Below are 27,731 nucleotides of genomic sequence, written 5' to 3' on the forward strand. Positions count from 1 at the left end.
TTCCCACTTAATCATCACCTGCTCACTGTCAGTCTGTTTTGATCAGAGTCTTCTTAAAACTGGCACCTAGGCAAATTTATAATTCACTCACACTCTTTTTCAAAATAACAACTATTATCCCTGAAAACTGAAAAGCATATAAGAAATATATAAACTGAAGGGAATAAAAAGCACAAACCAAAACCTCAGGACTTCCGTGGTGGTCCCGTGGCTGGATCTCAGTTGTCCCAGGAAAGAGGGCCTGTGTTCGACCCCTGGTCAGGAAACTAGATCCTACATGCTGAAACTAAGCCCAGCTCAGCCAAATAAATATTAAAATAAATAAATCCTCTTCTTGGCATTTCCCAACTGCCAAAATTCCAGCTTGACTTGCACTTTTCACTAGCTTCCTCCTTTTCATTTCCTTTTCCCCTCTTAAGACTTGGGCAGTGAAAGAGAAACTGTGTTTATATAAACCATTTTTCATAAAATGGCAATTTGTGAACAGCACCAAGATTTCTAATATGTTGTAAAATGCTTTTGTTATGTCTGAATTTTAAGACAAAGTCTACTGAGACCAATTTTGCTTTACTCTGCTATTTTAGACTGATTCAAAAAAAAAAAAAACCTTAAGTGGGGGAAAATATTTGCAAAATGTTTTACCTTTAACAAGTGCAGTGTTATCATGAATACCAGCCATAAACGCATAAAGGAATGCTTTACTCTCTAATGCTTTGGGAATATAATTTAAATTGAAATCTTAGACAATTTAGTTCCTTCAAAATACTTTTACTCAGGGAAGGCTGGAGCTTCCAAAGAAGGAAAACTGAGCCCACCTGTTAGAGTAGAGGGAGTTCCTGGTGGGGCTGCAGCTGCAGGACGTCACGTGTGTCCTGCAGAAAGCAGGAGAGGCGGCTTCACCGTCACCAGCTCCACACTCACACAGCTGCAACCCCACTGAGCAGCTCCCTGGGGCTGATTGCGGGAGACCCTGAAGTGTACATCGCAAACCAAGCAGTCATCAGCACAAGTGAACGCCCTTGCTGGGAGTCAAACATGACCTGACCCTATTGGCCAGATCTCGGAACCGGGGTCCTGAAGGGCTCAGGGCTCCAGGCCTGCTGCCTCCCAGACCCACTTGTACTCACCCAGATCCCCCTCATGGGCACTGGGTCTCCTTCCTCCTTCCACCCACCCCCAGGGGCACCCATTCTTTGAGCCCCTGGAAGCAGCCACTCTTCACATCACTTCACTTCCCCCAGGTCTTCATCATTTGTGGGCTCTCAGTCTACCACCCACTCCAGGCATGTTATGATGGGAAATCTTCCTTCTGGGGTAGATGGCTGGCTGGGAGACAGAGCTTTGCCCTCTCTGTGGGCTCCAACATGTTTCCCACTGCAGTGGCTTTGGAGTTGTTTCCATTGTAACAGGGCTTGATGGACACTATTCAGTTTACCTATTTACATAGTTAGAAATAAAACACTTCTACTCTTTCCTGGAAAATCCCATGGACGGAGGAGCCTGGTAGGCTGAAGTCCATGGGGTTGCAAAGAGTCAGACATGACTGAGTGACTTCACTTTCACTTTCCACTTTCATGCATTGGAGAAGGAAATGGCAACCCACTCCAATGTTCCTGCCTGGAGAATCCCAGGGACAGGGGAGCCTGGTGGGCAGCCGTCTATGGGGTCACACAGTGTCGGATATGACTCAAGCGACTTAGCAGCAGCAGCAGTTTAAAAAAAAATGCTTTGCAAATATTTTGTAAATAAAGTTAGTTGAGATACACCTTGTTCCTGGCTTCTATATTGGCATCGCAGGAAAGCAGCTTTGTTGCGAGTGATATATTCTGGCAAAAGACAGCGTAGTGGAAAGCAGTGTTCCCACAGACATCCAAGACATTTGGGTCGGCACCATGCTCCAGCAGAAGAGTTGCACACTCCTCTTCTTGGCATTCTATGGCCTTGTCAGTGTTGTGCCAAGAAACAGAGTGTAAATTCTAGGAATTCAAAGTAAATAGTCCACAAGCTTCACCAGTTTGCTATATCTAAATGAGATTAATTCACTTTTAGTCTCAGTAGTTAAATCACATCCACCTTGTGTGGACACAATTCGCTGCCCCATACCTTCATCAGTGCTGTCCTGTTTTCATTGTCATAGAGGTTAAGCAGGTATTTTCTCTCCAGGTACAGAGTTACCACTGCTGAATGGCCATTGGCACAGGCCAAGTGGAGGACAGTCCTATGAAAGCAAGAGGAGTTTTCAGGAAACTGTAGTGTTACTGTTTCAAAACAAATAATTGTTCCTGTGATTGAAAACATTCAATACCATGCTATTCCTACCGCTCTAAAACAAATATTTCATTTCCTTCTGGAGAAAGAACATTATATATTAGCATTAGCTCTTCTTAACACTAATGAAAGAACAATTTACTTGAATAGAATGACCATGACCTTGAGATTCAGCTCAACTTGGGTTTGAATTTGACTTTCACTCTGTCACTTAGCTGTTGCTCAGCCTCTCTGTGCCTCAATTTCCTCATCAACAAAATGGAGAGAGAGAAGCAGTTCTCTCACAGGACAGCACTGCTATGCTTAAATGAGATCCATGCAGAGTTTAGAACTGTTCCTGGCACAGGTTACAGCTCAGTAACTGTTAGGTAATATAATGATACTTATTACTATTACTACTATTTTACAAGGACAACATCTCAATGAAGTCAAAGGATATCATACCTCCTTTGCAGATACATTTTGAGGATTAGAGACAACACTGTGCTTCAATGATTCTAATATGTTCATTTTCTGACATTTTAATGTCTCTGACATTGGAATGAAATTTATAATTCACAATGTCTGTACAACTATAATTGGTAGCATTTTTGCTTGCTCATTTCTCATTTTTCCTGTTGATCTAATTACCATAAAGTCTTTTTGTCTAAGGTTGCTTCTTTTTAATTAAAATACCAGATCAGATCAGATCAGTCGCTCAGTCGTGTCCAACTCTTTGCAACCCCATGAATCGGAGCATGCCAGGCCTCCCTGTCCATCACCAACTCCCAGAGTTCACTCAGACTCACGTCCATCAAGTCAGTGATGCCATCCAGCCATCTCATCCTCTGTCGTCCCCTTCTCCTCTTGCCCCCAATCCCTCCCAGCATCACTCTTTTCCAATGAGTCAGCTCTTCACATGAGGTGGCCAAAGTACTGGACTTTCAGCTTTAGCATCATTCCTTCCAAAGAAATCCCAGGGCTGATCTCCTTCAGAATGGACTGGTTGGGTCTCCTTGCAGTCCAAGGGACTCTCAAGAGTCTTCTCCAACACCACAGTTCAAAAGCATCAATTCTTCAGCCCTCAGCTTTCTTCACAGTCCAACTCTCACATCCTTACATGACCACAGGAAAAACCATAGCCTTAACTAGATGAACCTTTGTTGGCAAAGTAACGCCTCTGCTTTTGAATATGCTCTCTAGGTTGGTCATAACTTTCCTTCAAAGGAGTAACCATCTTTTAATTTCATGGCTGAAGTCACCATCTGCAGTGATCTTGGAGCCCAGAAAAATAAAGTCTGACACTGTTTCCACTGTTTCCCCATCTATTTCCCATGAAGTGATGGGACCGGATGCCATGATCTTCGTTTTCTGAATGTTGAGCTTTAAGCCAACTTTTTCACTCTCCACTTTTACTTTCATCAAGAGGCTTTTTAGTTCTTCTTCACTTTCTGCCATAAGGGTGATGTCATCTGCATATCTGAGGTTATTGATATTTCTCCCAGCAATCTTGATTCCAGCTAAAATATAGATGATGCATATTACATATTATTATATATTACAGGTACACAACATAGTGATTCACAATTTTTATAGGTCATACTCCATTTAAAGTTATTATATGATATTTTCAATATTCCCCATGTTGTACAATACATTCCAGTAGCTGGCAGGATTTTAGTTCCCCCACCAGGTATTGAACCCTAGGCCCACAACAGTGAGTCTTAACCACTGGATGACTAAAGAACTCCCTAGATTCCCTTGACTTATGAAAAGGCTGAAAGTTGTCTTAAAATATCAATCCTCAAAAAAATAAAAATAAAATAAAAATAAATTGAAATTGTGCCAAAAAGACAAGCCCTGTCTGCTAAGCTGACTTGCCTATAGACAGCTTGATCTACAGAGAGTTTTAAATTTTTTGTGTTGTTAAAATGTTAAATCAACACCCAGATTTATTTTCTTTGTGTGTGTGTGTGTGTGTGTTTGTGTGGAAATCCAGGAAACTCCAGATTTCTTACTTTTGAAATCATTCTTAGAAAGATCTTTGGGGTGGGAGGAAGGCTCACAAGGAAGGGGATATATGTATACTTACAACTGATTTATGATGTTATACAGCAGAAAAGAACACAACATTGTAAACAATTATTCTCCAATTAAAAAAATAAGGTTAAGAAACAGTAGAAATAGAAAAAACAGAAGGTCTCTGTTAGCAGATAAAAAATGTATAAATAGGAATCTGAGTTTTATTCTGGTACTTTTCTCACTCTGCATATTTGAAATGTTTGATCCATACTCTATCTGAAACTTTTTGGTGAGATAAAAATTGAGTTATTTTTCTCTTTTACCAGGTTATTTCTCCACCATCTACACACAGTTTATCATTTCTAACAGAAAAAGTCATCATTTTCAAGTTCTAAAGTGTTACATACATTTGGGTGTTTGGGTATTCTGTTCTATTCATTTATCTATCTTTAGAGTTGTTAGTAAATGAACACTTTGTGGGCACTTATAGCACGTTTTGATATCTAGAAGGGTAAATCTTCCTCTACTATACAAAACTTTTAATTTCATCACAACAATTAAAGACAGCATATGTAACCCAAAATCTTTAAAACCATGAAATGTTGATTTGCTTTAAATATAGAAAGACCATACATCCTAAGAAAATGTCTTTCTATTCAAGGACACAGCCAGCTTCCTACTTCAAAGCTGTCTTCTAAGGTCCTTCAGCAAAGAACACATACACCTAAGTGTACACTGATATAAAATGGACATTGAAATGTATCTGAAGAATTTTTAATCCAGAAGTTTATTTGGCATGGGAATTATCTTGCTCACTATGCAGTTTTCTGTAATATATAACCTTATGGTATAAAAAATGTATACATTAAAAATAAGATATTGACAACACCAGAAATCTGTCCACTGCCATGATCCACAATAGGCGATCCATGAAGAAGTGCATTCATAAATCACGTGAGAAAAAAATGTGAGAGCCATAAGGTTGAGAAGATTTATTGAAGGCTATGTAACTTGAGAGCTTTTACTCATGAGTACATCATGCTAACCCATGTGAATAAAAAGTAGGAGGAAGAAAGGAAAAACAGATGCTATTCATGTTTCATTTAATTTCTGTGATTACCGACATTCAGTTAAATGACTTCAAAACTATCAGTAAAGCTCTATAAGGGGAATTATAAATGGGTCCAAAACCAGCTAAGGCTTTTTGCTGCCTTTAAAGTCTGTGGGATGCTGGATCGCAGGAAGGTATCCAGGAGCCTTGGAGGGGAAACTCACAGGAGGGATCTCTGCCAGGCCCTTCCACTCTGCTTACCTGTCCATCTTGTCCCTGTCGTTCAGGCCATTTTTTCCAAATAACAGAACATGCTGCACATTGGCTACGTTGCCCACAATGGCAGCTTTGTGGATCTTTCTGAGGTCTTTGTCTCGGATGCGGTACCCGGGCTGGAAGTTGATTCCATGACCACTGTCTCTCACTGGGTTGATGGAGGAGCCAAAGCGCTACACACCCTTCTTACTCCCAAAGCCAAAAATCTTCATCGCAGAGCCTACAGACACACACACCTTACCTCTCCCTCGGCTCTTCAGAGTCCCCTAAACCCAACATGAGCACTACAGTTAAGCCAGAGCCGTCCTGCCAAAACCTCCCAGCTGGGAAGCTCAACGGTTTGGAATCTTTCATCCCAGAATGATCGTTGCTAAGCAACACTTCTAAACACATTGCCCATGCACACAGAGGCCTGGCATGCCAGCCCAGTGCTCATATGCAAGAACTGTAAGTTGATTTCCTGAAAGAAACAAACACTATCAATAAACCTTTACCTAAACTAAGAAGGAAAGAAACTGAAATATAGAAAAGGAAACTGAAATATAGAAATGAAAGTGACATTATAACTGTATAACTGTCAAAATAACTATAGTATCCAAAGCAATCTACAGATTCAGTGCAATTTCTATCAAATTACCAATGGCATTTTTCACACAACTAGAACAAAAAATTTTACAGTGTGTATGGAAACAAAAGACCCCAAGTAGACAAAGCAATCTTGAGGAAGAAAAGCAAAAGCCAACAGAATCAGGTACCCTGACTACAGACTACTCTGCAAGCTTCAGTTATCAAAACACAGTACTAGCACAAAAACAGAAATATATTGAATTATCAATGGAACAAGACAGAAAGTCCAGAGAGAAACCTACGTACCTGTGGTCAATTAATCTAGGATAAAGGAGGCAAGATTATACAAAGGAGAAAAGATAGCCCCTTCAATAAGTGGTGCTGAGAAAACTCAACAGCTACATGTATAAGAAGGAAATCAGAACACTCCCTAACATCATACACAAAAATAAACTCAAAATGGGTTAGGCACCTAAATATAAGACAGGTCCTGTAAAACTCAGAGGAGAATATAGGCAGAACACACTCTGACATAAATTACAGCAGGATCATTTTCCATCCACCTCTTACAGTAATGAAAATAAAGAGAGAAATAAGCAAATGGGATATAATTAAATGTAAAAGTTTTGCACAGTGCAGGAAATCATAAACAAGAAAGATGACAACCCACAGAATGGGAGACAATATTTGCAAATGATGCAATTGACAAGGGATTAATCTCTAACATATTCAAACATCTCAAAGAGCTCAATATCAAAAAACAAACAACCTGATCAAAAAATGAGTATAAGATCTAAATACACATTTCTGTAAGGAACACCTACAGACGACCAAAAAGCACATGAGGGATGCTCAGAAAGGATGCTCTGCATCACTAATTATTATAGAAATGCAGAAATACTATAATAAGGTATCATTTCAAACCAATCAGAATAGCCACCATCAAAAAATATACAAACAATAAATGCTGGAGAGAGTGTAGAGAAAAAGGAATCCTTCTACACTGCTTATGGAATGCAACTAGGTACACCCAGTGTAGAAAACTCTATAAAGTTTGCTGTAAAAACTAAATATAGAGTTGCCATATGATTCAGCAATCTCAGTGCTGAGCATATATCTGGAGAAAACTATAATTCAAAAAGGTACATGCACCCCAATGTTCACTGCAGAACTATTTACAATAGCCAAGACATTGAAGCAACCTAAATGTCCATCAACAGAAGAATGGATAAAGAAGATGCAGTATACACACACACGCGCGCACACACACACAGACAGACACACACACACACAGCGAAAATGGAATATTACTCAGTCATAAAAAGAAATAATAACGACATTTGCAACAACACAGATGGATCTCAAATTACAATACTAAATGAGGTAACTCAGACAGAGAAAAACAAGTATCACATCACTTACATGTGGAATTTAATAAAAATAAACTTATTTACACAACAGAAACCAACTCAAAAGATCTGAAAATCAAATTATGGTTATGAAAGGGGAAACATGAGGGGAAGGACAAATTAGAAGATTGGAGTTAACATATATACACTATTTTCTAGTAGTCATGTCTGGATATGAGAGTTGTACAATAAAGAAGGCTGACTGCCAAAGAATTAATGCTTTTGAACTGTGGTGTTAGGAGTAGACTCTCAAGAGTCCTTGGACTGCAAGGAGATTAAACGAGTCAATCCTAAAGGAAATCAATCCTGAATATTCATTGGAAGGACTGATGTTGAGGCTGAAGCTCCAATACTTCAGCCACTTGATGTGAAGAGCGGACTCATCAGAAAAGATCCTTTTGCTGGGAAAGATGGAAGGCAGGAGGAGAAAGGGGACAACAGAGGACAAGAGGGTTGGATAGCATCACCAACTCAATGGGCATGAATTTGAGCTAACCCCACAAGATAGTGGAGGACAGAGGAGGCTGGCGGGCTGCAGTCCATTAGTTGCAGAGTCAGACACGACTGAGTGACTAATACTTTCACTTTGAATATGGAAAACTTAACAGTGCTGGTTTTTAAATCACTTAAGTTAGCTGCAGAGAAAATAGTATCAAAAGTACTTAGATACTACTGTTTAAAAGTAGTATTCAGTTCAGTTCAGTTCAGTCGCTCAGTCGTGTCTGACTCTTTGCGACCCCATGAATTGCAGCACGCCAGGCCTCCCTGTCCATCACCAACTCCTGGAGTTCACTCAGACTCACATCCATAGAGTGAGTGATGCCATCCAGCCATCTCATCCTTTTTCGTCCCCTTCTCCTCCTGCCCCCAATCCCCCCCAGCATCAGAGTCTTTTCCAATGAGTCAACTCTTCGCATGAGGTGGCCAAAGTACTGGACTTTCAGCTTTAGCATCATTCCTTCCAAATAAATCCCAGGGTTGATCTCCTTCAGAATGGACTGGTTGGATCTCCTTGCAGTCCAAGGGACTCTCAAGAGTCTTCTCCAACACCACAGTTCAAAAGCATCAATTATTCGGCCCTCAGCTTTCTTCACAGTCCAACTCTCACATCCTTACATGACCACAGGAAAAACCATAGCCTTGACTAGACGAACCTTTGTTGGCAAAGTAATGTCTCTGCTTTTCAATATGCTATCCAAGGAGTAAGCGTCTTTTAATTTCATGGCTGCAGTCACCATCTGCAGTGATTTTGGAGCCCTCCCCCCGCAAAAAAAAATTAAGTCTCACAGTGTTTCCACTGTTCCCCCATCTATTTCCCATGAAGTGATGGGACCAGATGCCATGAGCTTAGTTTTCTGAATGTTGACTTTTAAGCCAACTTTTTCACTCTCCTCTTTCACCTTCATCAAGAGGCTTTTTAATTCCTCTTCACTTTCTGCCATAAGGGTGGTGTCATCTGCATATCTGAGGTTATTGGTATTTCTCCTGGCAATCTTGATTCCAACCTGTGCTTTTTCCAGCCCAGCGTTTCTCATGATGTACTCTGCATATAAGTTGAATAAGCAGGGTGACAATATACAGCCTTGATGTACTCCTTCTCCTATTTGGAACCAGTCTGTTGTTCCATGTCCAGTTCCAACTATTGCTTCCTGACATGCATTCAGACTTCTCAAGAGGCAGGTCAGGTGGTCTGGTATTCCTATCTCTTGAAGAATTTTCCACAGTCTATTGTGATCCACACAGTCAAAGGCTTTGGCATAGTCAATAAAGCAGAAATAGATGTTTTTCTGGAACTTTCTTGCTTTTTCGATGATCCAACGGATGTTGGCAATTTGGTCTGTTTCCTCTGCCTTTTATAAAACCAGCTTGAACAACTGGAAGTTCATGGTTCACGTATTGCTGAAGCCTGGCTTGGAGAATTTTGAGCATTACTTTACTAGCGTGTGAGATGAGTGCAATTGTGCAGTAGTTTGAGCATTCTTTGGCATTGCCTTTCTTTGGGATTGGAATAAAAACTGACCTTCTCCAGTCCTCTGGCCACTGCTGAGTTTTCCAAATTTGCTGGCAAATTGAGGGCAGCACTTTCACAGCATCATCTTTCAGGGTTTGAAATAACTCAACTAGAATTCCATCACCTCCACTAGCTTTGTTCGTAGTGATGTTTTCTAAGGCCCACTTGACTTCACATTCCAGGATGTCTGGCTCTAGATAAGTGATCACACCATCATGATTGTCTGGGTCATGAAGATCTTTTTTGAACAGTTCTTCTGTGTATTCTTGCCACCTCTTCTTAATATCTTCTGCTTCTGTTAGGTCCATACCATTTCTGTCCTTTATCAAGCCCATCTTTGCATGAAATGTTCCCTTGGTATCTCTAATTTTCTTGAAGAGATCTCTAGTCTTTCCCATTCTGTTGTTTTCCTCTATTTCTTTGCATTGATTGCTGAGGAAGGCTTTCTTATCTCTTCTTGCTATTCTTTGGAACTCTGCATTCAGATGCTTATATCTTTCCTTTTCTCCTTTGCTTTTCACTTCTCTTCTTTTCACAGCTATTTGTAAGGCCTCCCCAGACAGCCATTTTGCTTTTTTGCATTTCTTTTCCATGGGGATGGTCTTGATCCCTGTCTCCTGTACAATATCACAAACCTCCATCCATAGTTCATCAGGCACTCTGTCTATCAGATCTAGTCCTTTAAATCTATTTCTCACTTCCACTGTATAATCATAAGGGATTTTATTTAGGTCATACCTCAATGGTCTAGTGGTTTTCCCTACTTTCTTCAATTTCAGTCTGAACTTGGCAATAAGGAGTTCATGATCTGAGCCACAGTCAGCTCCCGGCCTTGTTTTGGTTGACTGTGTAGAGCTTCTCCATCTTTGGCTGCAAAGAATATAATCAATCTGATTTCTGTGTTGACCATCTGGTGATGTCCATGTGTAGAGTCTTCTCTTGTGTTTTGGAAGAGGGTGTTTGCTATGATCAGTGCATTAATACTACTTAAATGTAGTATTTTTAAAATACCATATAAATTTTCATCATATACACAAAAATATTTCCCTTTAATAAGAATTTTCTCATCATGCTTAATGAGAAAAAACTAAAATGTCATGAAAACAGTCCAGAAGGGAATTTTTACTATTTATCTTTCAGATCATATATTTTTTCTTCAAAATCTGTACATATTCTTGTGATGTTTTCAAAAGCAGGTCCTGAGACAGATTTGACCCATCTGTAGCTCCTAAAGGAGACAATCCATAGGACTCAGATTCAAATTTAGCAGCAGCTGGAAAGAAAAAGGATTACATTCTTTATCTAAAATACTTGAGTTAACTCAGTATTAGTAAAAAAAAAAAAAAAAAAAAAACTGAGATATTTCTAAGTGCTTTGAAAAATTAAACATATCTATAAATGACAGAAAACAAAATACAAGATTACAATTATATAATCATCCCATGGTCCCACATGTGGCTGAGTATCAGAGCTTCTGGATTTCTCATTCTTCACTCATTTACTCAATAACTATCTGCTAAGATGCTGAGACAAACACTGGAATTACAAGATGAAGGTGACCCAGTCACCCTGAGAAGTGATAATGCCATAAACTGTAAAAATAGATGAACAGACAATTTCCATATGGTATCATAAATACTAAGACAGATATACAAGATGGCACAAGGAACACTAAGAAGGGACAGCAGGCTTTGTGTCAATACTGCCAGCTTTTTGGTGGAGGTGGTATGGAAGTAGCTACCTGAAGGATGGGAAAAAGTACAAGAGTCAGAGGGGAGAAGAATGTACAAAGACCAGAGGTGAGGAAAAGAATCTGTGGGATCCTACACAGTCTGGCTGGTTAGATGCACAGCTAAGGGGCAGAATAAGGTGGTAAAGAGATAAGGCCAACTACTTTGGAAGGACCCACATTGATGCAGGTGTTTGGGGCTTTTCCTGAGGGCAAGAGATAAAACTACTGACAAAGTCAATGACACAGAAATTATAAAGTCACCCACCAAGTGACAGCTACACAAACATAACGGTGTGAGTCTGGGTGTTCTAGCCTTAACCACTACCAGACACTTGAGACGTTGATGAACTCCATGCTTTCTGAGAATGGTGTCAGGGTGCAGATGGACAGTTCCACAGTGACGGCAGTAGTAGAGAAAGGATACAGCCAGAAATAAATAGAAATACATAGATATTTTGAGATTTTTTTAAACTATGGAACATGATGAATAAATAAGGAAGAAGAATATTTTTCACTATGACTGCTCATGCTTTCACATTTTTCATTAGCTATGTATAAGAGGAAATGGCAACCCACTCCAGTATTCTTGCCTGGAGAATCCCATGGACAGAGGAGCCTGGTGGGCTGCTGTCTATGGGGTCACAGAGAGTCGGACACGACTGAAGTGACTTAGCAGCAGCAGCAGCATGTATAAGAAAAAAAAATATTTAACATAGCATCTGCAATCCAAACAATGGAAAGAGATGCCATTTATTGTCTACAGTGTATTTCAGAAATCAATATCTAAATTTAATTCATACATTTTGGCAACATACCTTCTCTTAGTTCTCTAGTTTTACTCCTTTCCAACTCCTGCTGCATCTGAAATAAGTCAAATATTATTTATCTTTAAGTTAAGCAAGAGATATTATCATAGGAATGTTATACAGCTTACTAAATATGACATTTAAATAATACTTTTAGCGACTAGACCTAACTTGAAGATTACTTAAGTAGAAAAATAATCACATAAATAAAATGCATTCCTACTTATTTCACTTATAAATAACAGAGAACATATATATAGAACGTTAACTGATAAAAAATACAATAAATATCAGTCTATCGAGTACACATAATTTCAAAGAATTAGAGAATGACCCATGATCCTAGGAATGACCCACATGATTACTATCTTCTCCCCCTAACAGCTCCTGCCCTAAATACATACTTCTGAGACCTTTATTTTGATTTCTAGATGAGGATCCTGTTCAAATGGAGGAAGTAGTTTGAGTTGAATGTTTTTAAGGAGAACACACCTGAAATTTTCTTTAAACTTTTCCATTTAACAAAAACACAGAAAGATGAGAAAATTATACACAAGGCAACAATGTACCAGCAAGTTTTTATTCTAAAGGTGTTTAGTGAGAAGGATTAACACATAACTGTTAGTTTCCAAACTATGTCCCATAGAAGGGGAAGGTCCCACAGGGGTCACTGCAGGGTTGAGGAACTGAGAAGTCACAAGTGCAGGACCTCTGGCCACTCCTTTGGCTAAAAGGGTTTACACTTATCTCTGTTTTATATAATATGGTTCCACACAAAATTTTTTTAAAGAAAGTTTGTTTCCTTTGAAAAAAAAAAAACAAACTTTTTTTAAGGTATGAGAGTCATGATTTAGGCAAAGTTCTTAATTCTACAAAAGAAGTAAGAAAGCCAATGACTTTCTTACTGAGTCCAGAGTCCTATGCCAGCTACTTCCTCAGATTAAGAAAAAAACACATAGATTTTTAACTATAATGCAGAGAAAATGAATATGTAAAACCTTCTTACATAGTTCAATAATGCTTGTGACGTGACATGACATAGTAGCTTTCTAAGTAAATCATGTTTTAAAGGTAAGAGGGATGGTATGGAGAGGGATGTGGGAGGGGGCTTCAGGATGGGGAACATGTGTACACCCGTGGTGGATGCATGTTGACATATGGCAAAACCAATACAATATTGTAAAGTGAAAAAAAAAAAAAAAAAAGATAAAATAAATAAATAAATATCTAAAAAAAAGAGTAAATTATTGTCAAACTCCTATATGTAGCAGTCATTTGATATAGTTAATTCATAAACATACATTTAAGAGAAAAAAAAACACACACACACACGACAGGGAACTTGAAGGAGAAAAGTTTCAAGGTGAGGACTTATAATCCTACCGTCCTTATGAGAGGTGAGGAGATTTACCTAATGGGTGAGTTTGGGAGAAGGAACTTCTCCCAAAGTGCTTGCTTGGTTCCAAATCACTACTTTTAAAAGATGTATGTGCCCACAGCACTGTGAACTTGGGTGTGCAGTAAGCGGCCTGTGTCTGGAACGGGGATCAGGCATTTTCTTCCTCCTCTTAAGCCTGCATGGGGAAGTGTCTGACTTGGGATGAAGTGTTCTGAGGCCCGCTGTGACCACACAGCTAAAGCACATCCTCCAGTTTCACAGCTCTCAAGTACTAAGACCCATTGTAGATGCAGTGTTGTCAAAGAAACCTTAATTGCTCTCCTACAATGGCAAGAAGCCAAATGAAAAAAAAACAGGTTGAGACTGCATTTAACAAGGGCTACTTTTCTGTGCATCACAAACATCAGGAAAACACCATTGAAACCATAAACCTGTGTGCACTGACTGAAATGGATATTTTAATCATAATGATTAACAGTGAAAACTGGTTGCATTTTAAAACTCCCATCATTGCTATCTTAGATACCATTCATCCAGGTGATGTCAAGATAGAGATAAAGTGATCTTCATTTATAATGTTTAAATGTTTGAATTAACTACAAATCTAGGAATATTCTACAAATGCTCAGCAAGATTGTCTTTTTTAATTTTAAATAAAAATGCTATAGGTAAAATAGCAATTAAAGAAAGTGACAAAAATGTCATTTTTGTAAGAAACGACAAAATTTATGTAAGAAAATGACAAAAAATGTTAAGCCAAAACTAGAAATTAATGTTTTGGTTTAGTATTTTAAGTTTATTTAATTCATAAAAAGGATTTACATAGGATTCCTTTAAACAAAAAGCATCCATATGTGGTTAGTGTTTAGATGCCAGTGATTCACTTATGCTTAGAGGTAGAAAAACTTCATTGGGTACAGCAGAGCTTGGAAATGATTATGAAGCATTGCCAACTGAAATCAATTAGAAAGGAAGTGAAACATCTGAAAGAATAATTTTGGATACTAGGCAATAAGATTTCATTTCTAAAGTAGAATTTAAATGCAGCTTTTCAAGAAATTTAATAATTTAGTAAGTATCTCTTAAAATCAAGAACTCTGGGACAAAAAAATCATAAAATTTCTGTCTCCTTTATTAGCATAGCTAATTATGGCTTGTACTTAGTGTGCATTAAGTCAAATAAACAACTCAGAATTTCACCAAATTAAAAACAAGGATCATTCATATCAAAAATCTAAAACCCAGCGCAAAAAAAGATAATAGAACTAACCTTGGTCAAGTAAGGCTCCTCAAGTAACAAGTCACAGTTGGGAGAGGAGAGAAAGGACATCAGGGAGAAAGGGAGGTGGCTTCACAGTGACACCTGCTGCCCTCTGGGACACACCTCCCTCCAGGAAACAGTTCAGGGATGAAGAAACACCCCATCCCACAAAGTCACTTTCAAGCATTTGCTTTCACCACCCTTGTATACATGTTTCACTCATGACCTCGAAGAAATTAAGTTTTGGCTCTGAGGAATCATCTAGAGTCACAATCTAGAGGGGAGGACAAGAAAGTCAATGGATTATTGAAAAGAGCTAAAACAGCCCCAGGAACAATTACAAGTACCCCCTGCTTTTCCAAAGTTCACTTTATGTTACTTCACTTCTAGGAAAGGCCTAAGTCAGCATCTGTTTTTGATAATAAAAAAAATTTTTTTTTGAAGAGACTTTTTGATTTCATATAAAAAGTTTCAGCATATGTTTTACAGTGAGAGGCATCGCGCTCCCCAAGCAGGGAGACTGGCCCCACTGAGCTCCTTCCCTGGAAGCCACACCTCACATCTCAGTGTCAAGTCACCACAACCCTGAACCCTATATGGGAGCACCTGTGTTTCACTTGTGCATATTCATTTTAGGCTTCAACTAGCAGAATGTGCCCTCGGGTACCTGCTTCTCTGCTTTATGCTGCTTTGGCTTATGAAAGGTTTCCTAGGAATGCTCTGCTCTCAGACAGTGGGGAAACCTGGACTAGGCACTGGAGGTGCCATCTGCCCTTTCCATCCTCCACACACCCTCCCTCAGTCAGATAACCATACTATTTCTAGCCACTCTGTGAATTATCCTGTCTTTCACTCCTGTGTTAATTGCCCCCAATTTCACAAGCATGCCTTTATGCAGTGTGCTGCTGCTACTAAGTCACCTCAGTTATTTCCGACTCTGTGTGGTAAAACTTAAAAGGACACCGTGTTAATAGTTTGTCTTAGGCCACCCTCTAGCAGTGACCATCTAGTTAGCTTTCACTTCCTACTAATCTCATGAACTGCGCTCTATAAAAATTAGGCTTTAGAGACAAACTAACAAACTAAATTTACTTTCTGTGATTCTGTGTTTTGACTTACTTGTCTAGTTTACCTTCCAATGACTTTCTAACTTCTAGTTCTACTAGGTAGAGTTGCTTATATTTTCCCAACTCTGCTTTATGAGAATCTTCTTGCAAAATCTTCTTGGAGAGCTCAGATTCCAAGTCTTTAATTCTGAGTTCCATCTGACTTCTTATGGAAGCATTATTCTTCTCTTGTAACTGCTCTTAATTCTCCTGAGATGTTGCTTGTATCTAAGGCAAATTTAAAAAGATAATATTTTAAAAATAATCATTAACCTGGAAAATGGTATTTACTCCCTTTACTTTTGAGTCAGTGATTCAGAAAACAATTTTAAAGGTTAAGCACTGGGACGACCCAGAGGGATGGTATGGGGAGGGAGGAGGGAGGAGGGTTCAGGATGGGGAACACATGTATACCTGTGGCGGATGCATTTTGATATATGGCAAAACCAATACAATATTGTAAAGTTAAAAAATAAAATTAAATTAAAACAACAACAACAACAAAAAGAGCAGAAGTTTAAAACAATTATTATCAATGTGAAGTGAATTAAATGTGAATTATAAAATTAAAGTGGAATTATTGTTATAGTGGTGTTTATTTAATCTGATAATTCAAAGAACAAGAGGATCAACTTAAAATTTTAAAAATTTAACAAGACAACTTAAACATAATTCAAGAGGATGGGACCAGTTCTAAACCACGATATTTTCTTTTCCTCCTAGTAGTCTTGTTTTATACCAATTGGTCTAATAATTCAAAGGACTCTCCAGTGAGAATCATTCTGATAGGTCAATTTGGTGATAACTGTGATGGAAACAGAAATATTTAAAGGGAGAAACAAATGCCCCCTTCCTTCCAGAAAACTACCAAACCAACTGCTCTAAGGGAAGTAGAGGAAACACAGAAGCTGTATAGATCCAAAACATACTTTACAATGAGGTGAATTCAAGAACATGACAGATGAACAAATTAACCTGCAAAAATAGGTTGACTTCCTTTAATTTCTCTACGAGATCCTGTCTCACCCTTTCATCAATCTCCCATTTATACTGCTCTACTTCACTGTGTTTTATCATATTCATTTCTATATGACTTCTGAGGTTCACTACTTCTTGCTCCAACTTCTTTTTATTCTCTAGTTTTTCACATTTCTTTTGCATTCATTTCATAGATAATAACTCCTCTAGAAGAACTTGATTTTTTGCATCCAGGTGCAGACATTTTGAAGACGCAGTTTCCAGCTCTGCTGTAAGATCATCAATCTGCAAGAATAAAACAATACTGTTTGGTAATGAGGCAAGTGGACTGAGCACAGCCTAACTCAAACCCAGGATCAAATAGATACGATGGTATCTGTATTGTAGAATGTAGGACCAGGGATTACTCAGAGAATCAAGAAAGAAGTTCAAACCACCAGGAGTCACAAAATATATTCTTCACTGTCATCATCTTTGTCACACAACATTTGCACTTGATTTTACACTCTTTTCTATTTTTTCTCCATAAAATCACTACAAGTCACCTCTTAGTAGGATGTCTCTTACTCCTTCCCCCCATCTTAATGTCCCATGTTTTAAAGAAGTTTGAGTTATCTAGGGCTGAGTTAATAAACACTTCCCAAAAGAAGATTGTGAAAATAACTCTCATTAATAAATCTTATAAATATGGATTCTAATCCCATGTATTTTTCTGAACTATGAATAGTTTTTGCTAATTTGAACTGCATTCTAAAGAAAAATAATTCAAAAGGTTAAAGAAATCCCATCTCCTAATAGCTTAGTGAGATGATCCACACATTTTTCTGAACAAAAACAACAACAAAAAAATGCCTCATTTTTGTAACCATTTTTGTTACTTTTCACAGAACAGAACATACCAAACAAAACAACTAACAAAATTTGCAGGAATTTCAGTGACACCGAGTTGCAAAGAACTTTCCTTTAGACAGAATGATTACTCAGTAAGTCGAGGTGAGTGGATGTGGTGGTATTGAAACTGTCTACAAATTCTTTGACACATTTCTCTGAAATTCCCTCCCCTTAAATATGTGCTGGCCTCAGTAACTAATTTCTACTGGATGGAGTCTGGGGAAACTGACTTTTGCTCTGTGGGAAAGCCCACCCTTAGCATAAGTCACTACACTGTGAAGAAGCTCAGACAACATGCTGAGCACCTTCCCAGTACCCCCACTGACCGCCCCCAACTAATGCCCCATACAAAAGCCATCTCCAACTGCCAGACATGTGCATGAACTAATCTTCAGATGACTCTGGTCCCCACCTTCATGATATCCCAGCTGATGCTGACTGGAAAAGAAGTGTGCTGGCCTCACTCACTGAGTCTTGCCCCAACACAAATGTTTGAACAAAGTAAATGCTGTTTTGAGCCACTAGGCTTTGGCGTGGTTTATTATACAATTTGCTGGCAATAAATACCTGGCACAGATACTGATATTAAAAATGCCATTAAAAAAGAACTAAAAGATGTGAGAATGCCTTTCAACCTGGAGGTAGGTAAGATCTGAATGGATTCAGAGAAAGAAATGAAAACCCAAAGGGCTTCATGACATTGTAAACTGAATCCTGATGGCCCTTAAAGAGGCTGCTGGTAACAGCTTCTAGGCAAGAGAAGAAAACAACACTGAAACACAGGGGAAAGGAGACTCTTGCTACGAACCAGTTGAAAGTAACATCAATGAGAGGGATAAGATATCAAAAAAAAAAGGGGGGGTGGCTATTAAATATAAAGGAACCAGGCTCAATTACATTTGGGTTCAATATCTGTTATCTCCTTTACAGCATCTCCACATGTCCAGTGGTCACACAATGCTAAAAGAAAGAAACAGCTTCTGGGCTAAGATAAAACCTAGGGTGCTGTCAGGAAAACATGGTCTAAAGGTGAAGCCTGTAGACTGTAAAACCCTTCATTAAGACCATGGAAAGACTTAAGGTGGTGCCTCAAATTCCTTTAAAGATCTTAAGGGCATAAGAATTTTAAAGGCATCATCCTACAAAGCTTCACAAGAAGCCCAAGGTGAAGAGCTTCTCTCAAAAAAAGATTTGTGAGGGTAGCCTCTCCAATGACGTGAACCCCAATCCAATTTTCAGGACAGTAAAAGCTTTAAAGAGAACCTTGGCAGCAAAAAAACAGTGCTTGGCCTAACAGAGACCAAGACATACAAATAAGAATAGCCCTTTGGGATTTTCTTAGAAGTTCAATAAAGAGGAAGCTGGCTTAAGAAACATGACTCAGCTACAGACAGAGGTCATTTCCTATGAAAAGGACAGCACATAGAGCTCAGAGGGTAGAGCAAAGGAGAAGCACTCCTATGGGCAGGACCAAGTCCTCATCAAAGAGCTTGCAGCACCAAACCGGACCGCAGAGCTGCTATGGACTATGGTGCCTCCCATTTCCCATTTCTGAATGGGAGAGTCTAGTCATTCAGCAGAATGGTGGGGGTGTGGGTGGCAGATAACTTATCCCTTTAGTTCTCAAGTCTTAGTACTGAGAAGGTTGTGCTCACAGGGTCACACTCTAGAAACCACACCCAGAAACCTCATCTGCATGTGCCACCTGTACCTGATGAAGATGGTAAGACCTATACTTGAGCCTGGGCCTGACACTGTTAACAACTGAGACTTGTGAGGGAATGGGTAGGGAAAAGGGTATTTTTCATCGGAAGGAATATAAAAAAAATTGTGGCCAGTGAGTAACTGTGCTAGTTTTAAATTTACCCATTATTTTTAAAAACTTTATTCTGTAAAAAACGGTAGAATATAAGCCAAGTATAAGTGACTTGCTCCTATTGAACAGAAGATGATAAAAATGATGCTGTGTGAACTGCAAAGCGAGATTAGACAAGGCAGCAGAGCTTCTGCCTGGCTCTCAACCTGGCAACCAGGCTCCACGTTGTGAGTAAGCCCAGGCTGCAAAGAGAGCCTAGGTGTTCAGGGTAGGTGTTTCACTTGTCTGCCTTCACCAAAGTCCAGCCAACCACAGATACCAACTATCAGACATGGGAATGAACACACCTTCACCCGATTCCAGCCCCCAGGCCTTGAGCTGCCCCACCGGAAGCTGAGGGGATAAGAAGCCAGCCGTCCTGGCCACCTTTTCCTAAGTGTAGATTTTGAACAAAACCAATGTTGTGTATTGAAGCCACTAAACTTAAAGCTGATTAGGAAAAAACAGAAAAATGGATTTTTGAAAAAGAGAAAATAAAGAAACATAACTTGAATGCAGGTAGAAACTGGTCTCCTATAAACTGGAATATAATAAAAGGTGAGGTTTTTAATGACAGTGTTGATGAGAAGCATATAACTAGAAGGAAGACTTAAGAACTATTCAGGAAGAAGTTTTTTCAGGGTTCCCTTCAATTACAATTTCTTACAAATAGGCAGGTATGACTCCTTAGAATTTCTGCTCGTTTGAAAGCAATGAAGACTAATAAGCAATGAGACATATGATTCGAACTTTAAGAAATAACTAGAAATAGTTTAATTACCAAAATCAGACTTTTGGCCTCATCTCAATTTACTGAAATTCTAAAACAGATGGGTAGCTTTGAGTAGTTATTAATCTAGAACTCAATCTTCATTGTCCTTTCCTCAGAGAGAGAAATAAAACACCACGAGATGCCACTTCATACTTTCTAGGATGGCTATACTCACAGAGACAGGTAACGACTAGTGTTGACAGGAATGTATAGAAATGGGAACGTTTTACATACTTTGGATAAAAATATAAAATGATGCAGCCGTGCTGGAAAACAGTCCAGGCAGGTCCTCAAAAGGTTAAACAGAGTTGCTGTGTAATACAGCAATTCTATTCATAACTGCTTTCCCAAAAGAAATGAAAAAATATATTCACACCAAAACTTAGACATAAATGTTCACAGCAACATTACTGACATTAGCCAAAAAGTAGAAACAACCCCAAAGGTCCATCAGATGATGAATGAATAAATCAAATGTGGTACATCCATACAATAGAATATTAATGAGCAATAAAATCAAGGAAATACTGATACATGTTAGATGTACCTTGAAAATATTATGCTAAATGAAAGAAGGCAGTCACAAAGGATCCCATATTGTGTGATTCCACTGACACAAAATGTCCAGAAAAGGGACATCTACACAGTCAGGGAGTGGAGTCATGGTTTCCTCAGACTGGGAAGATCAGGAAAGGAAAACTGGCACAGGGTGTTTTCTTTGAAGGGTGATGAAAATGTTCTAACGTGGTAATGCCTGTATAACTCTTTAAACACAATAAAGTTGCTGAACTGTATGGTTTAAATGAATGAACTGCATGGTATGTTCACTAGATTTCAACAAACCTGTCACCCAAAACAATGGATGCTTAGGGTCATTAATGCTGTGCTGGTTAGCTTCAGATCACCAGCCAGAGTTCAAGACAGAGAGAGTCAAGAGTGTGCCCTTTTTATCTCAAAATGATATAGGGAAAAGCTGTCTTTTTTACTGGTGTCCAACCTAAAAAATTAATAGACAAATCTGTGTTTCACTGCTGAAAGCATGGAATGATTTATATTTCCCCAAATTAAGTGATTTAGGGGTTCTAAAACTGATTAAAAATTACCTTATGTTTTAGCATATTAATTTGAATATCCATTTCAGTTTGACTGGTTTTTAAATCTCCATGGAAACTAAGCTCTCCATTTTCATATTCATTTAACTTTCTTCTTGTCATTTTTAAGAGTTTCTTAAATCTGTATAAATGTATAGAATGAGTAAGTTCTTTAAGAGCAGATATCTAATAATTAAACAGATATATGTTCTATCAGATAAAACAAACAAATTATAAATTATAATCCTTTCTCATTGTTCAAATTTAATATTCCTTGAAAGTATAATAACTAAATTCTAATCTTAGATAAATATTATGAAGAAAAATTTTATCACATTTAAATATACTGTGTGTGATATATATAATATATGAGTTCTTATAAATAAGTTAACATCAATTTTTAGCATGCTAGTGTGAAATATTAATTTATTATTAAATGTTAGTTATAAACCAGAGATCAGTATTCAAGCTAAAGATGAAGAGATATTATATATGAATGTTTTTTGAAAAGACACAAGACACGTTTTTTTTCCCTATTGACCACAGCCTCTACAAAAAGAAAAGGAAGTAGATACAAAAAGCCAACAAGATTCTTACTCAAAATTGAGAAAAAAAAAGAAAAAGAAAAATATTTGGAGCCTGAGTTAAATGGGAAATAACCCAGGCTGAGAGTTTTAGAAGAAAGGAAATCAGAAGAGAGAGCGAGGGTACCAGTCTCTTCAAGACTGTTTTAAGAGGTGTAGAAATCTTGCCCAGCACATTGTTAACATAATGCAAAGCAATGTAGAGAAAATTAAAAGAGAAAAATATTAATGAGAATCAGAGAAGAACCCTTTGTATAATCATCCCTTGGCATCCACAGAGGACTGGTTCAAAAATCCCCCAACACTCTGTATATACAAAATCCACGGATGCTCAAGTTTCCCAAAGCACATTTTCCTATACTTTCAGTCATCCCTAAATCACTTACATTATCTAATACAATGTAAACGCTTTGTAAATAGTTATAAATACAGTGTAAACACTATGGAAATAGTTGCCAGCTTGAGACCAATCCAAGTTTTGCTTTTTGGAACTTTCTCAAAAAAAATTTTTTTCCCTGAATACTTCTGATCTTGGGTTGGCTGAATCTGTAGATGATGAGAGTTAACTGCACTCAGCAAAAAAAAAAAAAAAAAAACAGAACAAAAACAGAAGCAGTTTTTTTATCTTACCGATCAAAACATGGTCACTAATTTTATTATTCTTTAAGTTACACATAGATTTTTGTATGTACATTTTATAACTAAAATTTTGGGGCAAAAAGAAAATATAAGACAAATCAAGATACTTTTTAACGTTGTCCAACAATAACACAAGTAGGTTTTTAGATAATAAATTACTTGAATGATGAAGGGAAGGAACACAATTAAAAGAAGGCAGGATTACCAAAAAGAACAAAGATACTTTGCAGAAGTAAAAATTCAGCATAGATAATGAGGAAGAGAGTGACATTACTATATGCAGAGGCATGGTTGTTACTGTTTTAGAAATCATTACAGATAAGTATAACACTGCTGCACTCAAAAACATTTCAGATTGTGCTGACTTTCCACAGTAAACCTGGAAATAGGATAATGTGTTTAATTATGAACATACACATAAAAAATGAATTTGTGTCTAAGGTTTTAAAAAAAATAAAATTATACTTTAATTAATAGTTGAGATTATCAGAAATATTAAAATCTTACCCAGTAATCTCTTTTTCTAACTCACTATTTTTCTTCTTTTCTTTTTCTTCTTTTCTTGGTCCAAGCTATTTTCCAGAGATTGTTTTGTGTGTGTGTGTGTGTGTGTGTGTGTGTGCTTGTGTGTGGTTTTATTTATTTTTAAACTTTACAATATTGTATTAGTTTTGCCAAATATCGAAATGAATCTGCCACAGGTATACCTGTGTTCCCCATCCTGAATCCTCCTCCCTCCTCCCTCCCCATACCCTCCCTCTGGGTCGTCCCAGTGCACCAGCCCCAAGCATCCAGTATTGTGCATCGAACCTGGACTGGCATCTCGTTTCATACATGATATTATATATGTTTCAATGTCATTCTCCCAAATCTCCCCACCCTCTCCCTCTCCCACAGAGTCCATAAGACTGATCTATACATCAGTGTCTCTTTTGCTGTCTCATACACAGGGTTATTGCTATCAGAGATTGTTTTAATTCAATGCATTTCTTTAATTGTTCCTTTTCACCCTCAGACTTAGAAAAAAACAAGTTTAGAAAATTATTTTTAAACACCTAGAGAGACTTACTCTTCCTTAAACATATTATTTCTCATGAGTTCACAAGTTAATACGAATTTATAGTAAACACAGTTTTTAAACCTGATTGATGCCAATAACAGATTTCAAAATTGATGACTTTTCCTAAAACAACTTAAATGATTTCATCATTTTTCTGGAATTTAAATTGCCAACATTTATTTGTTAAAAATAGAGACTTTTACACATAAAATACTAAATGTTAATGAAAGTTCTTATAAACACTGCCTATATTTACATTTTACTTTCTAGAGATGCTCTAACATCATTTTCATCAATAGTTCAAGATATTCCAGGTTTTGTTAAGTCACACCTGACTAAAATAATCTTTGAAAAATTCCCATGCAACCCCCATCTCTAAAAAAAAAAAAAAACCTAACAAATGAAAAATACAGTCATTCAGAAAAATGGTTCTATGCAGACATAGTGTCATAGTGTTCATTCTTAATGAAGAGAACAAACTAAAATATTTAAAATGATTCATTCTCAAAAATCTCACAGAAAGATCTTGATTACAAAAGGAACTCAAAATTCTCAATCAAACCATTACTCAAATTTCTGGACTCAGACAGATATTTGTGTACCAATGTTCAAAGCAGCAATATTAACAATAGTCAGAAGGAGGAATTTCATTAACAGATGAATGAATAAACAAAATGTGGTCTATATAAAATATTGCTTTTGGATTATCACAATTTTTTAAATTAAAATCTTACTATAAAAATCATGAATTTCATGAATTCAGTCGACTTCTTCTATAGAGGAATCACAGTACTAGTAGCAAGCAGAATCAATAAAAATACAATAATTTAATCAATGAGACTTTTCATATTGTCCAAAATATTCCTATATATTACTAGTAAAAAAATTAAAATCCCTTCTCAGTATGACAGAAACTAAGAGACAAAGACACCAATGTCCCCGTCTACTCAAGATAAGGCCTGATGCCTCGTACTGACTCCAAAGTAACACCGAGAATAAAGTCACAACACGAAGGGCCACTGACACCCCGGTTGCATCCTCCAGAAAAAGACGCAGTTTCCAAATCCAACTGGACAAGAGGCCTGACACCTAATTCACAACTCAAGGAGCAAGTCTAGTTCAGTGCCTCAACACAAGACGAGGCCTGCCTCCCCTGTTCAAACTCCACAGAAACCTCGAGATCCATGTCAGAAATGGAGAAGAACCCTGAAGGTCCCACCTCAACTCGAGATGAGGCCCTATTCATCCCTGCAGTGATGCAAGACCAATTCCGAGGTGCCCCTCGCAACTCGAAAGCAGATCTGACTTCCCTGAAGAAATACAAGTGGGTCCCGCAAGTCCCCACGCAACTCGAGAGGAACCCTAAGCTTCCCACTATAATTCCACAAAAACCACGAAATTCTCCCATCCACATGAGATGAGGCCTTTTTATGCTGCAGCGTTTCCCAAGAAATCTCACGTTCCCTCTTGGAACTGGAAAGGGAACTTGACACCCTTTCTGAAACCTCAGAAGCTTCCCAAGATATCTGTGCCCACTTAAGAGGAATGCTGAGTTTCCTGCCACAACTCAAGAAGAGCCCTGTTTTCCCCTCCTCAACTCTAGATAACTGTCGATTACGCTGCTTCGTTGGTAAAGGAATCTCAACGTTGCTGTCACCCCTCAAGAGGAGGCCAGTCTCACCTTGAAACTCGAGTGCATTCCCGGCAGTCGTGCCTCAATTCAAAAAGGCCCAGATTTCCCCATCCATTACAGATAAGACTAATTCCCCTGCACTGACTCGACTGCAATCCCGAGTATCAACTCAAAACATGAATGGAGGTGTGACAACACTGGTGTACCTCGAGAAAAAGCCCCAGATTCTTATGCCAACTTGACAGGAAGCCTGACACCCCTTTTACACCTCGAGAGGGAAGAGGAGTTCCATGTCTCCACACGAAATGAGGCCTGACTCCCCTGTTGACACTCCATAGGAACCCAGAGATCCATGTCAGAACTGGCGAGAAATACTTAGGTTCCAGCCTCAACTCGAGATGAGGCCCTGTGCCCCTGCACCGACTGGAGAGGAATCCTGAGAGCCCCCTTGCAACTCGAATGGAGACTTGACTTTCCTGAGGCAACACGAGTAGGTCCCTGAGGTCCCCGTAGCAACTGAAGAGGAACATCAAGTTTCCTGCCTCAACTCGGGAAAACTCAGGAGATTCTCCTCTCAACGCGCGATCAGGTCCCTTTCCACTGTAGCATCTCGAGAGAAATCCCACCTTCCCTCTTAAGACTCGAAACGGTACTTGAAACTCCTTAGGCAACTCAAAAAGTCTCCACTCAAGAGGAACACCGAGTTTCCCACCACAACTCAAGAAGAGCCCCATTTTCCCCTCCTCATCTCAAGATGAAGGTCCATTCCCCTGCTTCGTCTGCAAAGGAATCCCGACATTCCCGTCGCACCACAGGAGGCCGGTCTAACCTCGAAACTCGAGAGGAACTCAAGGAATGGGCCACCGTTTGAAAAGACCCTGAGGTAACCATCGACTCGAGACAAGGCCTCATTCCCCTGCAACGACTCGAATGTCATCCCGAGTATCAACTCACAACACGAAAGGAGGACTGAGAGCCCCGTGGCACCGCTAGAAATAGCACCAGATCCCTACCTCAACTCGACAGGAGGCCTGACACCCCTTTTTCACTTCTAGAGGGAAGCAGAGTTCCATGTCTCCACACGAGACGAGGCCTGACTCCCCTATTGAAACTCCATAGGAACCCAAAGACCATGTCAGAACTGGAGAGGAACCTTGATGTTCCATCCTCAGCTCGAGATGAGGCCCTATGCCCCTGCACCGACTGGAGAGGAATCCCGAGAGGCGCCTCGTAACGGGAATGGAGACTTGAATTTCCCAAGGCAACATGAACGGGTCCCTGAGGTCCCTGTCGCAACTCAAGAGGAACTCCAATCTTCCTGACGCAACTCGAGAAAACCTAGGAGATTCTCCCATCAAGGCGAGATTAGGCCCCTTTCCACTGCAGCGACTAGAGAGAAATTCCACCTTCCCTCTTGAGCCTTGAAAGGGCACTTGACACTGTTTAGGCAACTCAAGAAGTTCCTGACACACCCGTCTCCATTCGAGAGGAACAGCGAGTTTCCCGCCACAACTCAAAAAGAGCCCCATTTTCCCCTAATCTTCTCGAGATGAGGGTCCATTCCCCTGCTTCATCTGCAAAGGAATCCTGCGTTCCCGTCACACTTCAGGAGGAGGCTGGTCTCACATTGAAACTCGAGAGGAACTCCAGGGTCCGGGACACCATTTGAAAAGACGCCGATGTCCCCATCCACTCGAAATAAGGCCTCAATCCCCTGCAACAACTCGAATGTCACCCCGAGTATCAACTCACAACACGAAAGGAGGACTGAGAGCCCCGTGGCACCTCTAGAAATAGCCCATGATCCCTACCTCAACTCGACAGGAGGCCTGACACCCCTTTCCCACCTCGAGAGGGAAGCAGAGTTCCATGCCTCAACACGAGATGACTTCTGACTTCCCAAGGGAATGTCCATAGGAACCCAGACATCCCTGTCAGAGTTGGAGAGGAAACCTGTGTTTCCCGCCTCAACTCGAGATGAGGCCCTAGTCCCCTGCACCAACTCGAAAGGAATTCTGACCTGCCCCTTGCAACTCGAAAAGAGACCTGAATTCTGTGAGGCAACAGTAGCGGGTCCCTGAGGTCACCGTCACAACCCAAGAGGAACCCCAAGCTTCCCGCCCAAACTCGAGAAAAACCACGAGATTCTCCCTTAACGCAAGATGAGGCCCTTTTCCAAAGCAGTGTCTCGAGAGAAATACCACGTTCCCTCTTGAAACACGAAAGGGAACTTGACGCCTTTGATGCAACTTAGGAAGTTCCCCGACATACCTGTCCACACTCGAGAGAAACACCGAATTTCGTGGCACACCTCAATCTGAGCCCCTTTTCCACTTCTCAT

At 39.2% G+C, this 27,731-nt stretch overlaps 2 protein-coding genes across 3 annotated transcripts in view; both read right to left on the reverse strand.

The window, feature by feature from the left end:
• LOC109556654 (ankyrin repeat domain-containing protein 26-like) overlaps positions 1–6,146 on the reverse strand; it is a 78,699-nt gene extending 72,553 nt beyond the window's left edge. The window contains exons 1-2 of one of the 2 annotated variants that reach the window (XM_070782361.1): positions 5,838–6,146; positions 179–2,218 (exon numbers count right to left, since the gene is read on the reverse strand). The gene's annotated coding sequence lies outside the window, so the exon portion shown is untranslated. Of the gene's footprint in view, positions 1–178; positions 4,089–5,837 lie in introns of those variants that run through there. The other variant, XM_070782321.1, reaches the window with a different exon arrangement.
• Positions 1,752–27,731, reverse strand: LOC139176062 (putative ankyrin repeat domain-containing protein 20A5). The gene is made up of 4 exons (XM_070789995.1): positions 27,662–27,731; positions 5,582–5,744; positions 2,104–2,218; positions 1,752–1,976 (listed from the first exon to the last, which is right to left on the reverse strand). Exons 1-4 carry the CDS (start codon positions 27,729–27,731, stop codon positions 1,752–1,754), a joined length of 573 nt encoding a protein of 190 aa, XP_070646096.1.

The sequence above is a fragment of the Bos indicus genome, chromosome 1, assembly GCF_029378745.1.
Source record: "Bos indicus isolate NIAB-ARS_2022 breed Sahiwal x Tharparkar chromosome 1, NIAB-ARS_B.indTharparkar_mat_pri_1.0, whole genome shotgun sequence".
Lineage (NCBI taxonomy): Eukaryota > Metazoa > Chordata > Mammalia > Artiodactyla > Bovidae > Bos > Bos indicus.